At 40.4% G+C, this 14849-nt stretch overlaps 1 protein-coding gene across 32 annotated transcripts in view; it reads left to right on the top strand.

The window, feature by feature from the left end:
- DLG2 (discs large MAGUK scaffold protein 2) overlaps positions 1-14849 on the top strand; it is a 988777-nt gene that overhangs the window by 351729 nt on the left and 622199 nt on the right. Inside the window, exon 1 of one of the 32 annotated variants that reach the window (XM_072937147.1) lies at positions 9425-9574. The exons of the other annotated variants lie outside the window; for them this stretch is intronic. Within the exon in view, the coding sequence (XP_072793248.1) occupies positions 9440-9574 (135 nt within the window). The 5' untranslated portion in view covers positions 9425-9439. Of the gene's footprint in view, positions 1-9424; positions 9575-14849 lie in introns of those variants that run through there. 32 annotated transcript variants of the gene reach the window in all.

Consider the following 14849-nt stretch of genomic DNA (forward strand, 5'->3'; position numbering starts at 1 on the left):
ATTTGATCATTTATAAGATATTTTCTCTGCCTTAATTTTTTTGTTTTTAAAATTAGATTTGAATTTAACTGGTGGCTAATTCATTAGGAAGATGGTGAATTGAAAATCTGATGTGTAGGTATGTAACAGAATAAAAAGGTAATCCATGGGACTTTCAAAACCACTGAGCAACCAAGCACTTCCCTTTCAATACTAAAAGTGTAGCTGAACTAAAGCAGAAGTGGGAGCTAGTCTTGGTAGATACTTTTCAGTCTCATGATTTTAGGTACTTTAAAAAGTGAGTAACTTGTTCTTTAAATTTTAGTAACTGTAGCTCTCATATTCTCCTATCTTCTATTTGTAAGTAGTAAAAGGAGAACAGCATGTTGGATAATTAATTTCTGATTAATTTTCTGAGATTTCAGTGGATTAATTCACATGAAGAAAATATTCCTGTTGAATCTGATAATAAACAGAAACTCAAAGAAATGAAGGGAAATGCTTATTTACACTACAAAAGCAGAAAGTACTGGCCTTTAGAAAACATGTAAATATTTGCATACAATCTTTTGTAAAAAATACAATACAGAGTAATTTGACATATTTATGAAGATCAAGCTGTTGTAAAAATAGCAGCATTTTCTCAGTTTCAGCTGTACCATTATGGGAGAAGGTAGCACTCCTTAACTCATTCAAATCTGGGAATTAATAACTGTTGCAATACATTTTTAGTTTGGGAAAGTTTAGTAGCCCTGCTGAGCACTGAACTGCAATGGATCAGTGCCTCCTTTTCCCCATATCTTGTCACTGGATGCAAAGGCTCCAAGCACACATCAAACATCATCGCCAACTTTCCTCAGGCTTGGGCAAACCCACTGGCTGCAAGAGAATTTTATGGTGGAGACTCTGTAGAGGTTGAGTCCTGTTTTATTTCCCTCCTCCTTTCATCTGGTTTATTTGGCACCTCTGGGGAATAGACTAGGCATGTGTGCTCAGCTCATGTTGCCCCTCTTGTTCCCTAACAACATGCTTTTCATTCTGTGACACTTGTACCATTTCTCTTTTCTCATTTGTGCTGTTGTTGGTTTTGTCCTTTCATCCTATCTCTCTCAGGGAGTTCTTTATGGTGCAGTAACAGTAGGACAGTTTGTTTACAGAAAGAGCATGTGACCATGGTTGCTTTCTATGATCTTCCTGATCTCTACAAATCTTATCCTGAATTACATTCTCTTCATAATCCAGCTTCTTCTAGGTCATCCAAGATGTTTCTAAAATGAAGTGGTGTCCATACATCTGCATTTTATTACCTCAGACAAGGCCATGGTTGCCACTATTATAAACTTATAATAAAATGAATAGTCATGTAAATGAGAAGTACCCATGAACATAATTAATTTCGACTAGAATAAGACTTTTGACATGCCTCCTTTTATACACAGGTTTCTAGACAGCTAGATAAGTAACAAACTATTTGAATGATCAGACTTGGAGGGCACTGGTTAGTGGGTCACTCTCTTCCTTGAGACTGATGGCAAGTGTATCACAAAAATCTACTCTAGGATCTTTGCTCTTTATCAATTGGTCTCTAGCAGTGTCTGGGGATGAGGAGCATGTGCTCATCAGGTCAGCAAACAACACAATGCAGGGAGAAGTTGACATGCTTAAAGGCAGGGCTGCCATCCACAGACCTGGACGGTCTGGAGGATAAGGCCAACACAAACTTCATTAAATTCAACATGTATAAACTTGAGCAGAGCCAGGCTATCCAGGGAAGTGATTGCTTTCCTTTTCTCAAAGCTTGTTAAATTCCCATGCATCTTCCAGTACAAAGCAGACGTTTGTTAAATACAAGCAAGTTTAGGAGATGCCCACCAAGACAGTCAGAGCTGGACCACTTTCCCTTTGAGGGGGAACAAAGACCAAGCCTCATTCAGCCTTTAAAGGAATGGCTTCAAGAGCAAATAATCACTGACCTGAATGGCACATGGTGGCAGGATAAGAGGTAATTGTCCTAGACTGAAATGAGAGATGTTCAGAGTGGACATAAGGGGACGTGGTTCATTCTGCAGCAGTGCAACAGTGGGCCAGGTTTCCCAGAGAGGTAGTGCAGTCTCCATCCTTGGACTCTTTCTGGACTAAACTGAAAAAAGACTTGAGCAACCTCTTCTGCCTTTAACAATTGATCTGATTTGAGGGGAAGTTTAGACCAAGGGCTGCCTAAGTTCCCATCCAACATGAATTATCCTGAGATTCTGTGATCTACATTTTTCTTCATTAAATAATGCATGGCATAGAACATTCCTTGCTCCAAGTAAAAACATCCTAGTCTTCTGTCTTCCTTTCTGTACAAAAAGGAAACATTAGAACTGTCAGACGAGAAATGTGTCTGTGCTGAAAAATGGCAATATATTGCTTTGTGCAAGATAGCTGTAAGAAACCTCTATAGAAAGATCTAGTATCAGAAATGGTCAGTTCATAACTATGTTCATCTGTCTCAAGATATTTTTCAGGTTTTTCATTAGAACAGTGTAGTGTAAGTTAAAATCAACCCTCCTTTGGATGTTCATAATACAACCCTCCTTATAGGATGTTTCTAACCCACCTAGTTGCAAGAAATGCTATAAAATATGATCCATGTGCATCCTGAGATCTCAAATAAGAGGGACTGATTATGGGTAGAGTTTCCACTGCTGCTTAAACTCCTCTCTAGGGTCAAGTTTCAACTTGTTAATACCACTGTATCGAAACCTGCCCAAGAGCAGTTGGTGGGAGACTCCAGATGGGAGTTTCTGGCTGTGATACTCATAACGGATCAGCAGCCACAGTAGTAGATATAATTCTCCCACGGCTCATGAATCCTGTTCAGCTTCTCCTCTTTATGTTCCTGTGCCAAGATCTGACACAAGCTTCATGATATTCTGGCAGAGATGGGAAGAGAAAACTGCCCGGGACATGGAGGGATAGGTACAGGTGGTGGGAAGGAACAGCTGATAGAGCCTCAAGATGTCAACCTACACTCACATGACTTCACCATCACCTTCAGTTACAGAAGTGCTGTAAATAGTTTTCTTAATTTAAATATAGCTCAGGTTTACAGATGTAAAGACCTCCCAGATGGTTGTTATCCAAATATAGGACTTGAAGTGGTGAGGAATCCTAGGGACAATCAGTTCATCCTAGAAAAGTAATTTTTACCAGTAACCAGAAATCTGATCTGGATGTTAGAGGGAGGTTCATCTGTGGTTTCCATTCTGCCTTGGTGGTGAGGCAGTTTCCCACCCTCTGAGTCTTGTCAGCTCTCCAGCATGAGCCTGGCTCAGCCTGGCAACTCCAATTTATAGAATAGTAACCTTTAAAGTTAGACAGCACTTAATTTCAATCTGCCATTGACATGTGGAATATTGACATAAATATTTCCCATTAAAATCAAGTGTAGCTGTATTTGTCCCTGGTACATCAATGGAGGATTTGACTGTGCAAGCACCCTTAAACACTGAGGAGCTATATAAATACCTCTTCTTTTAATATTTATTCTCATGTGCTAAATTGTTTAAATCTGTTGTTGCACATAAAGATGCAGTGAGGGAAGTAGAACTGAAGCCATACATTGGTGTTATCACTAGCAGTAGTCTTCAAAAAAATACGAAAGCATCTATTTGTGAGGTACACAGGCAAGCATAAATTGTGTACTAATAGTCCAGCAATTTATTTATTACTTCTCTGCCACAATTATAAAATAACTTGTTTATAGGACTGATGCTAGAAACAAGCACAATTTCAGGTAAACAGCTGTCTAAGTACTTTTCCAGGAAATTTATGTAACTTTAGCTCCTTCCAATGGCTGAAAATGCAATCGTCTAAAACAGACACCACTATTGCATATCCTTAGGAAAAAAGGTATAATTATTGGTTGTGGCTGGCAGTTTGTCTTATTCAGAAAAGTGGTTTCCTATTAAAGTAATAGAATTCTAGCAATTCACAATTTCTGTTAATCATCCGTAGTAAAACAAGAATTTATATTCACAGCCAAATTAATTGGTTTCTTTAAACACTGTGATTTTTAATAACACCTGAAGATGAGTTACTTATATTTTAATTAATATATAGATACATACATATTTTTCATCTCTCCTGAACAATTTTCAGTGGTCTAACTTTGATTACTAAGCCTTTGGGGGTGGTATTGCTATTTCACACAGTATAGTACAAATTTAATTTGCAGTAATCACTAAATAACAGACAGAAAATTGTGACTGAGAGTCTGGATATACACTAGCCTTTGAGAAATATAAGAAAATTCCTATGTTAGGAAGTGGCAGTAATAATCTAAGAGAGGTATTTATGAGAGGATAAAGATTTTTAAAATGAGAATACTGAAACAGAGGTAATAATAACAAAAGTTAAAGACCACAGTCCTGCACATTCCTCTACCTATTTGAACTCATGCTCAAGTGATGTCACATGTTGAGCATGTGATTGACTGTGTCTGCACTTCTTTCCTGTGAAAAATGTGAGCCAATTCAATTTCATTTCCAGTGAAAGAGGGGTTTGCCATAGATTAACAATAAACATATGGGAACAATTCATTTGAGGCAAAATCAATTGCTAAATTAAGGGGATTTGTTAATCAACCTGACCCTTGAGAGTTTTCAGGCTGAAAGCAGTCACAACGGGGTACTCTGGCAAACTACCTTTGCCGAAGAGGGTGCTTGGTGTTTGAATGTCTCAGAACAAGAAAAGAGTAATGTCAGAGAATCAGATAATCACAGAATCATAGAATAGGATAGATTGGAAGTAACCTCTAGATGCCATCTAGTCCAACTCCTCTGCAATGTTCAGGGACATCTCTGACTAGACCCAGTTGTTCAGAGCCCTCTTCATCTTGATCTTGAATGTTTCCAGGGGTGGGGCATCTACCATCTCTCTGAACAAACTGTGCTAGTTGTACCACACCTTTGTAAAAATCTTCTTCTTTATATCTAAACTATGGCCCCTTCAATTTAAAACCATTACCCTTAGTCCTATGTCGTTTTGAGTAAAGGATTAGTGATAAACACCATTATCATTATCTTTAATCCTGGAGATTCTGGTTGCCACCTCTCAGCGGCCTCCCAGGACTTGATTGCAATTCCTTCTTGTGTATGAGGACCCATTGTGATAAAAATCCAGTGTCAGTCACTCCATGTATATCTTTAGCTTCCAAGCTAATTCAAAGGGCCTTGTTCTCTGGTCATACATGTTGCATATGTAAATTCACTCTCTGACTGGCTTTTGGAGCGAAACAAACATTCTGGGGCATATCCCATGACACAAAAATTGCTAGAGAAGAAAGTGCGCTGTCTGGAAATTACACAGTTGCCCAGCACAATCCCAAGATGTTTAGTATCCTCAGACACCCACAGAAGAAGCACGGATTTCTAGCATCATGGAAACCTGCGGAAGACCAGACAGGTACAGAAGCTGAGTTGGGTAGTGCTGCTGACCTCTTGGCCCTGGTACAGTGGAAGCTGTGGGAGAGATAAACTCAAGGCAAGAAGAGAAGTGAAGACATCATGTCTGGTAACTCTAACTGCTCTGACCATAGAGAATGTAACAAGGACCTGAAAACCGAAAACATTGCCTTACTACGGGAGCACAGGGGCAAAGAGGTTCCGGTGGAAAATTTTGCACGGAACTTAGAGAACTATAAATATGAGTGAGTTTTGTAATAAACTGGCTTTGCTAGTATAGCATGGTTCATGTCTTTCAATCCCTGCAGAAACCCAAGATCAAGTGGTATGGATGTGGCCTGCGTGAGTTGCAGGGGAAGAACCCTGAAGAGGTTTCATTATGAAGTATGGTGAATTTCCTGGCCTGAGTTGGATGCAGTCAGACATAATTTTTTATAAGCATCTAGAGCATGTCTAGAAATCATAAACTTAACCACAAATTTTTTTCATTGTCCAGACACTGAGACTCACCTGGATTTAATTACTTAAGAATTTACCTGGATTCTTTAATTTCTTCCTAGAACCAGTGTCTAGGCCAATACCTGGTAGCAAAACATGGTGTCCATCATATCCATAATTCAGAATTATCTTAAGAACCTTCTGGATAACCACAAGTCCATCAGTTCTTTTGGTGATTTTTTTTTCTTGATTGTAGAGTGTTTCATTTCCATCATTCCTATTCCATAACAATACATTAAATGCAGGAAAAGAGGACATAAAATTTTCTCATTATTCCCATAAAGGAATAATTTACTCAGCTGAAAAAAAAATGTAGTTGACCCTCTAAGTAATGCTTTTCTTGAGAATCAACCCTAATCTCCACTGTGAAGAGATAAATGGGTGCTAAAAGCTAAGTAGATTATGCTAGGAAAGTCTCCTTGAAAGTCATTTAACAGCTAATCGTATGTTAAGGTCAAACATTTCCAGTTTCTCTTGGCAGAGAAGTAGGCATCCTGCCTGATTTTCCTATTCTGAAACAATTTTAGGAGTATATCCAAACTGAAGGATTCTGCAACTGTCCCCTCAAAAATACCCCATCTCTGACATTTTTCCTGATTTTGATTTTATCTCAATTTGATTTGGCCAGTATCTGCCTCAAGGACAATAGAGGCCTCATATATTTGGGAGACATAGGGTACATTGTTTTCTTTTTGCTTGGCTTACATAAAAGCCTGACTATGGAACCTACACTGCCCCAAAATAATTTTACAACATGGTTGAGGGGAAAAGAATACGGAGCTCTGGGACACATGTGGGTTTATGTTCAGTCTCCAGTTCATCTTAATTTCTTCAGTCCCTTTAAGCTCTGTACTAAAGATCATCCTAACAACTCTTAACTGCATTTCACTGTGAAGACAATCTAGGATAATTGTCCTGAAGATTTTAAGCAGTTCCATGAGGGAAGTCTACAGTCAGAGGAGATGATTTGGGCAGTCGTAGAGGCGTGGCTGACACAACCTGTTTTCCATTTTAAGTCACTTTTCCACACTCTGTAATAGTTATGCCTCAGGGGAATCATATTTCATAACGAGAAGCTGAACACTATAAAAGAGTGTGATTGCATCATGATCTGTCTTGAAACCTATATTTTTAATTTTCGTGAATGAAAGTGCTTTCCTTCCAGAATGGAAAGGAGAACATGAATGTAGGCAAAGATGATGACTCAGAGCTGTAAAATCTCTCACATGCATAACATTCATGAGCATGAAGGCCTGACTGCAGTCAGCATGTGGCTTCAGTTCTTGTACGAGTGTAGAAGCCAGCTGGGGCACTGATAGTGCTTTTTCTGAGGCAGGCCAGTGATGAGCACAGGCTGTAAAACCTGCTCAAGCAGCAGTGCAAAGTTTTGGGTGGCCAGCCCTTACTGAGTAATGTTCCCATGTCTATACTGTTTTCTGTGCTTTCTCTTAAGCCAGCTTATCTCCCGAGATGGTACCAATTTTTTTTTTTTTTTCACTGTAATCCTGACTATGACTGGTACAGCTATATTTTCTAAGATTTTGTTAAAAGATATATTGGAGAAGTACTTTGGTCCAAACAATACACAAGTAAGAATGAAAAGAGATCATGACTTCGCAGAGCTGTGAAGTAGGGCAGGTAAACAACAGGGGAAAGGGAAAGAAGGGGAGAAGAATACTACCTCATTCCTTTTAACAGTAAATGATGAAATTCTTTACCCATTTTCCAAATGAAGGAAGGAAATTGGCAGTTTTCACATTATAGGAAGCTTTTAAAATGACATATTTAATCAGAAAACTGACCTTAGAAATGTGAAGAGGGGCATCCTCTGTCTTTGCTGAGGTAGAGGAAGGAGCTGGAAGAGCCTGTCAGAGTTAGTGAGGATCAAACAAGCCATTCCAGACAGTGGGTTATTGTGTAAAACCACATTAAACCACATGGACTTTCCTGTCACACCATGAGCTGGTCAAGGCAGCGATGCTTGCTTATGTATTTGTTTATTTATTCAATTTACAAGACACTTTGGTCAGCAAACTCCCTTAGGGCACGTATAATAAAAACAGTACATCAATTAAATAGCGATGCTTGCAGCACTGACAGAGTGCCTAACGAAGGACTTTGAATTCCTTCAGGCCTGTCCCTTTGGGGAATACTCAGCTTGTAGCTCTCACACATCTGGAAGGTTTGGAGGAAAAAACAGGCTGCCTGAATACATGGATGTACCTTGAAGCACAATTTGAAGGACGACAGGAGCTTCAGCTGTTGTCTTATAGCTGTAAGGGAAGAGAATTCTCTTCCAGTTTGAAGTTTGGAGCCCTACATGAGAGAAACCTGAGATTTTTAAAGCTATTTATGTACTACAATCACAAGTAGGCCCTAGTGGGTGTTCTTACTTGCCCTGTTTTTTAATTTCAAACTTGTTCAGCCTACAAGGAAAAAATCCCACGAGATACCAGTATGCATCTATCTAACTAAAAATCTGGGCCTTGGTTGAGTACTGCTACAGCATCAACAGCCTGGCAGAGGGGCAGCCTCTGAGGTATATTTTACAGCTCTTTGGTCAAGCACACTAAGAGCTAAAATTGTGTTGTTTATTAAGGGCCTACTGTAGAACAAAAATATGCCCTGAAGAAAATAAAGCGCAAACCAAGCAAACCTCTTGTACCACTCAGTTAATATCAGCTCCCAGCCAGTGGAGTGTCTCATGTGTCCCTGCTTCCTACCTGCATTTCTCTTTTTCTCTATTTTATAGAGCTAGAGTGGCCAGTGGCCACCGAAGGATAAACTCAGAACAACTGCTCTGTTTTCCTAATGGCAGTTTTTGTAGGGTGGTGATGGATCCTGACGGGGTGTCCCATCTTGTCCTTCAGGTCATGCAGACTAAGTGGTCCTGGACAGGGAAAGTTTTATTTTCCTTTTCAGACCCTGACTCTCATCCAGCAGGTCCACTGGAATCCATGGGGAAGCTGCAGCCTGTCTACATGCATGAAAAGAAGCAGACAGACAAAATCTCATTAAACCTGACTCTAGACGTTTCTTCTCAGAAATCTTTAGTCAAAAAAGCCACCATTATCACTAAGGGTTAGTGATTTGTTGTTAGCATTTCCAACTGGAAATACCCATGATGTTGGCTTTTAAAAACAGATGTTCACTCTTATTTACAAGCAGAATTCAGATGTTCTGCACTGTTAGAGTCAGACAAACCTATAGATGCACCAACAAAATCAGGCCAAGAGACTTTTGGTCCAGGTACCCTAAAATCATGGGCTACTTCTGCACCAGGTGACATTAGCTCAGCTTATTTTTTGCACCTGTAAATCTTGACAGGTGATGCTTAATTGTTGAAAGGGTGTTTGCAAAGATCAATTAGCTAATGCCTATAAAGTGCTCTGCAGAGATCCAGCATAACCACTGCTGGGGCATAGCACTCCCCTTCCTTGCCAGGCTCAGTGGGAGCACTGTTGCTTTAAAAAGGGAGCTTGTCCAAGCTCTCCTCCTCCACTGGATCTAAGATGGATGCTCCTGCTGCAGCACAGCCTGTGAGCAGACTTTGCCCAGCCTGCTTTTTTTGTTTTTCCTGGAAGCTTGCTCCAGACAAGTCAGCTGCAGTGCAGACTGAGCAGAAGCAGGAGGGCAGCTCTCCCCAGGTAAGCTACCACTGCCCCAAAGCTGCTCATTTCCACACCTGGATGGGGCAGCACCAAGGATGTTGCCATCCTGAGAATTATGGTCCTCTCTGTCCGTCTTTCTGGCTGACTCACAACAGCTCTCAGCCAGGCAAGAGTCAAACAGCTCTGGGCCTGGGCTCTCTTGCACTCCTTTTCTGGCTGACTGGTGTGAATTTAGTTATGAAGAGGACAGGGAGGCTCCTGCTCCACAACCAAAGCTGAGCTTGTGTTTGTTCCCTTGTGTTAGTATCGCCTCTGTGGAGGCACTTCTGAGTGATGTGGGAGTTGCCTGCAGCACCATGGGCTTGGGGCCATGCTGTGCCTGGCAGCAGCCCTGTGCTGGGTGAGGAGATGGTCTTCAGTCACCACACAGAGCTGGGGGCTGGCTCAGGAGGGTTCTGCAGGCTCTTGCAGGCCTGCAGTCACTGGGAGCTGTTTAAGCTCTGTTGGCTCCTTTCCCTCGGAAACGCATTGATTTTCCACAAAGCTCCTCATCTTTGAGGCATTAAAAATGTCATCTGTAGAAGACTGCACACTGGGCCCTCCAATAACTCTCTTAAGTTTGTCTTTATTTCACCTTATTATTCCTGTGGACTCTTTGGAGGGCACATTTCCTCTGTATAACATCATTTTAGGAAGGTCTTTCCTTTCCCCTTCCCCAGGGTGGTAGAGCATTGGAGGTAGGAGACATTCCCAACCAACACTGAGTTGGAGCTGTGCTTTTCCTTAATGTCTTCCATTTGCAGAACTGTTCCCTTTGGCTAATGGTGACAGACCCTGCTTGTACCCCTAGCCCCAGGGACAAAGAGTGTTTGGGCAGTGCCATCAGGGTGAAAGGTCCCTGACCTGGCTTTAAAAGACATTGTAGAAAGGAAGATGCACTGTAAAGGGACAGTGGTGAGTTGTGACTGGGAAGGATTGTTGTCACTAGTCCTGTGCTTCTCCTTGGACATGCCCCAGCAAAGAGAGTTAAGCTGGAGCTGTGAGCACCAAGAGAGCTCTGTGACTGAGAGTGCCTGGTCCAGAAGCTCCCATGAATGAGAGAATTGATAGGATTCCCAGGCAACCCAGAATTAAACCCACTTCTCCTCCATCTGTTTGTTTGGTTTTTTTTTTTTGGTTTTGGTTTTTTTTTTTTTTTTGTGAGCCATGTGGCTTTACAGCTTGTATTTAAGGCCATGGCAATGGGTATCAGCCCATGGAGGCAGAGAGAAGCTGCTGTCTGCCACACACAAAAGCAACACCCTTCCAGCTTTCTCTGGGTAACATTTTCTTTTCCTGCTGTGAAAAGCTGGTCATGTTACAGAGAAAGACACACAGGAACTGTTGAGAGAAGAAAAAGTCTCTCAGAAATATTTTTCTTCAGCCAGGTGGTACCTCAGTTTGGGTTGGAGTCAAGGGCAGCTCTCTTTCCAAAAAGACAATGGTGGGCATTGACTTTTTTGTTGTTGGCAGTGGTTGTTTCCCAGATGTGGGGTGGATATATTTATATAGAGGGATCTGCAGCCTCTGTTCCCCTAAATATGCCTAAAGGCATCCTGTGTGTCCACTGTGTCCAGAGGCAAGATACACAGTCTGTACTTAGCTTGCTGAGGTTAGAAATGCCAGCAGAGAGCCAAAGTAGATGATGTCATATGGATGTTTTTGCTACACTTTTGATGGAAAACTTGATATAGAATTTAGCTGTGACCACAATTGCATTTTTTATTTGTGAGTTTTTCTTGGGTTTGGGAGTTTTTTTTTTTTTTTTATGGAATGAGAATTTCATTGCTGAAAAACCATTAAATGCTAAAAGCTGTGAGGATAGTGGCACTTGCCAGAAATGAGAACAGAATTTCCTGTTAGAAGAATCTGAAGGAAATCACTGACAATCTTCCTGACTGCTGAGAAAATGCTCACTTTTAATGGCAGCTGGAAAGTTGGATACATTTATATGTAGAAAAAAATTGAAAAAACAACAAAAAATTTCATAGTTCAAACATCTGGTGATCAGAACTTCCTTCTCTATGTGTCAGGGAGAATTTCTGAGTAAAAGTTAACAGAGGAACCCAAAGGTGTTTTCCTGCTTCTAGGACATGTGGTGACAGCTTGGGTTCAATTCTAGCATGAAATGTGTGTCTACTTCTTCCAGCCAGGGTGCTTGTACCCTTAGCCAGTAAGCAAAATCTTGAAGACAATAACAAGGAACAACTAATGTAAGACTTTACAAAACAAGACTTAGATTTAGGCCTGGTCCAGTTATTTTGTATTTATTTATGCTCCAATTATAGCTCAGATGAATGATATTTTTCAATCAAGATAACAGATTTTCTTTCAAAATGCTATTCATATGGAAAAGTCACTTCTCCAAAGTGTCAACCTGACCTTCTCCTGAATTATGATGTATCATTGGTTTTATTTTTACTTCTGCTTTCATCAAGCACTTTTCCTTTATGCATATTATTTCTCTCTAAATAGACATACCACATGACACAAGAAATAAAAGCTGGGTTCTGGTGGTTCCTCTCTGAGGCTGCCAGCAGCAGTCTGAAAGTCTCAGTACAAGAGATATTCGTAAAGGCCCTGGTTTTCCACTAAAAGCCAGTTATGGGAACCAGATTTGAAAATTAATCCAAGGCCTTACAAAATACTTCCTGGAAATGGTCAAGGTAATAGTAATGGTTTTTACTTGTGGGGTTTTGTTTTTTTTTTTTTTTTTGGTTATTCATTTGGTTTCAATATTGTGATTTTTTTTTTTAATGTCTCCTAACTTTTATTTACATCATGAAAGTATTTCAGATGACTCTTGGATAGATTCTTTACTTGCCATCAGCTGGGTATAGTCCCTATCAACTTCCCATCTATGTGGGCCATTAATGATCATGAGCACTTTAATTCTGTGTGATCCAAAGGCAGTGAGGTCTAAGTAGAACATGTGTCTCCCCAGAAACCTGAGATACCTTTCTTGAAAGTGGATTTCCCCTTTGAAACTCTTTTGGGCGATGTAACACTCTGTGCCCCAGCTAGTCTAAATCTTAGGAAGAATTGCTTCAAAGTGCTTTTTTATTGAAGACCATACCCTGAGCACACCAGAAATTATCAGAGATATGTCATGTGTAAAACTCAACATAAATAAATGGCCTGAAAGCAATAACATGAAGTACAAATATTAAGTGTTGCATGTAGTAAGAAATATCCAATTGCAAAAATACTGAATGTGTATTGATTAGCCAGGGAAGCAGGGAAAGGTAGAATGGTGTAGAAATGAACCCCAGAGTGAGTCTTGGGGTAAAATGAAAGGCTGTTGCAAACCTAATATAAAAAACCTGGAGCATATTTAGCAAAATACTGTAAGCGAGGGATGGGAGGAATTATTCTGCAGGGCAGTGACACCATTTGGATGAACACTTTGAGAGGGACATGGAGATTTTAGAGGAAAACAACAAGGACATTAAGGGTTTTATAGTCCATGAGCTATGGTGAAGTTTGAAAGAATTAAGTAGAACAAGTTGGGATAATCAATGATCATCTTCAAATATATAGAAGTTGTTTTTATAAGAATGACTGAGGTCTATGAAGCTACAATTTTTCATAATAGAAAGGGGACCAGTTGGAGAGGGTGCACAACTCCTTTATGAAGTCACGAGCGACATGGAGAAGATGAATAGAAGTTGTTCCTTCCATTGCTACATTTCGAGAAAGCTGGTAAAGATATCAGGGCCAAGATTCAGAATAAACAAAAAAGATACAGTTGGAAGGCCAGAAAAACTTCCCATCAATGGATGTTATGGAAGTAGAATGGATTCAGGGGGAGGCAGGAAAACAAATGGAAAACTCCTACCAATTTCTACTTCTTACTGAGGTAGTCCTGCTTGCACACAGGATGCATGTGCAGAGCTGGTGACCACAAGGAGAGGTCTGTGGCCAAGCTGATGCCTCCACTCAATGCATAAAGCAAAGAAGTGTGTGTTGCAATGACTTCAGTACACACCGACAAGCAGAGCTGGCCAGTTTAGTGATAGCAACAGGGTATCAACACAAAATTCTGTGTAGACTAACCCCTCTTTTGTCTCAGCAGCCTGGGTAAATGGTGCAGCTCTTAGTCCTTGGTGAATTCTAGCATGTAGTTGTTAAACTAATAATGTCAAGCTTTTTTAGGTGTATATGTATTACACTATAAAGACTTGAAGGAATCAGTAGGTCTGCATAGCGACATAAAGTAAGGCATATAATTTCTAAATATTCTCTATGCATGTTTCCACTCAGTGCCAGCAGGACCAGGCCTTTATTTCTCTTTAATATGTCACAGAAAACCTTAAAAATGCTAATACAAGATAAAAATAGGAGTCTTCAGATAAGTGGAGCTGTTTTGTATCTGTTGAGGACTGTCAGGAATATGCTTGCTTTTTCTTTCAAGCTGATATTTAAATAGAGTATTTTTTCTTCTCCCTCTCATATTTCTGTTTTAAACTTATACCTGGCTGGAGAAGTTACTTAAAAAAAATTATATGCAGTTGGTAACTTTGTAAATGATTTAACAGATCAAAATTATTTTCATAAATAATTCAGACAGTTTTTCACTAGTTACAAATGTAGAACTATGCAGGGAATGTGGCTCTTTAGAATGTGTAAACACTTATGAACATGAGTACTTTTTGTAAGAGCATTCCCATTAACTTAAAAATCACTGTTATAGGATGGCATACTTAGAGATAGGGGCATTTAATTGGAAGGCATTAATTCCATGTTTAAGTGGGGAGATTGAGTCATATGTTTTCCGGGCTGCCGGGATCTGAATTCTTGCTGCATAGTTTTTTCCAGAGCATCCAATCTATCCTCTGCCTTTCTCCTGCCTCCATGCTCTGATTGCAAGGTGCTTGAGGAGAACTTTATCCCCATGGCCCTGTCATCTCTAGGTGGAGCAAACCAGTAGGGTCTGCTGTTAGCAGCAACCAACTGGCAACTCATCACTGTCTCCATACAGTGATTTGTGAAAATGATATCAGTTGTCACAAGCCACTGTGTGAGATGGAGCAGATGCTGCTCATGGCAGTGGAATAGTTGGGTCCCAGCAGTCCCAATGACATCTCACAGAAAGGATAAATCTGTCTCTACACAGCTGTCCATGGAGCTCTCTGTTCCATCTCCACCCCAGTGACTCTATTCATCTCCTCCTCGTGGCAGGACCAGCCCAGAGCTGCTCCTTGAGCCTTTGGACACACACAAGAAAAGCTTATCTCTGTTTCTAAAAGTGCACATGAAAGTTGAGTCTCGT

Source organism: Taeniopygia guttata, chromosome 1, assembly GCF_048771995.1.
Source record: "Taeniopygia guttata chromosome 1, bTaeGut7.mat, whole genome shotgun sequence".
Lineage (NCBI taxonomy): Eukaryota > Metazoa > Chordata > Aves > Passeriformes > Estrildidae > Taeniopygia > Taeniopygia guttata.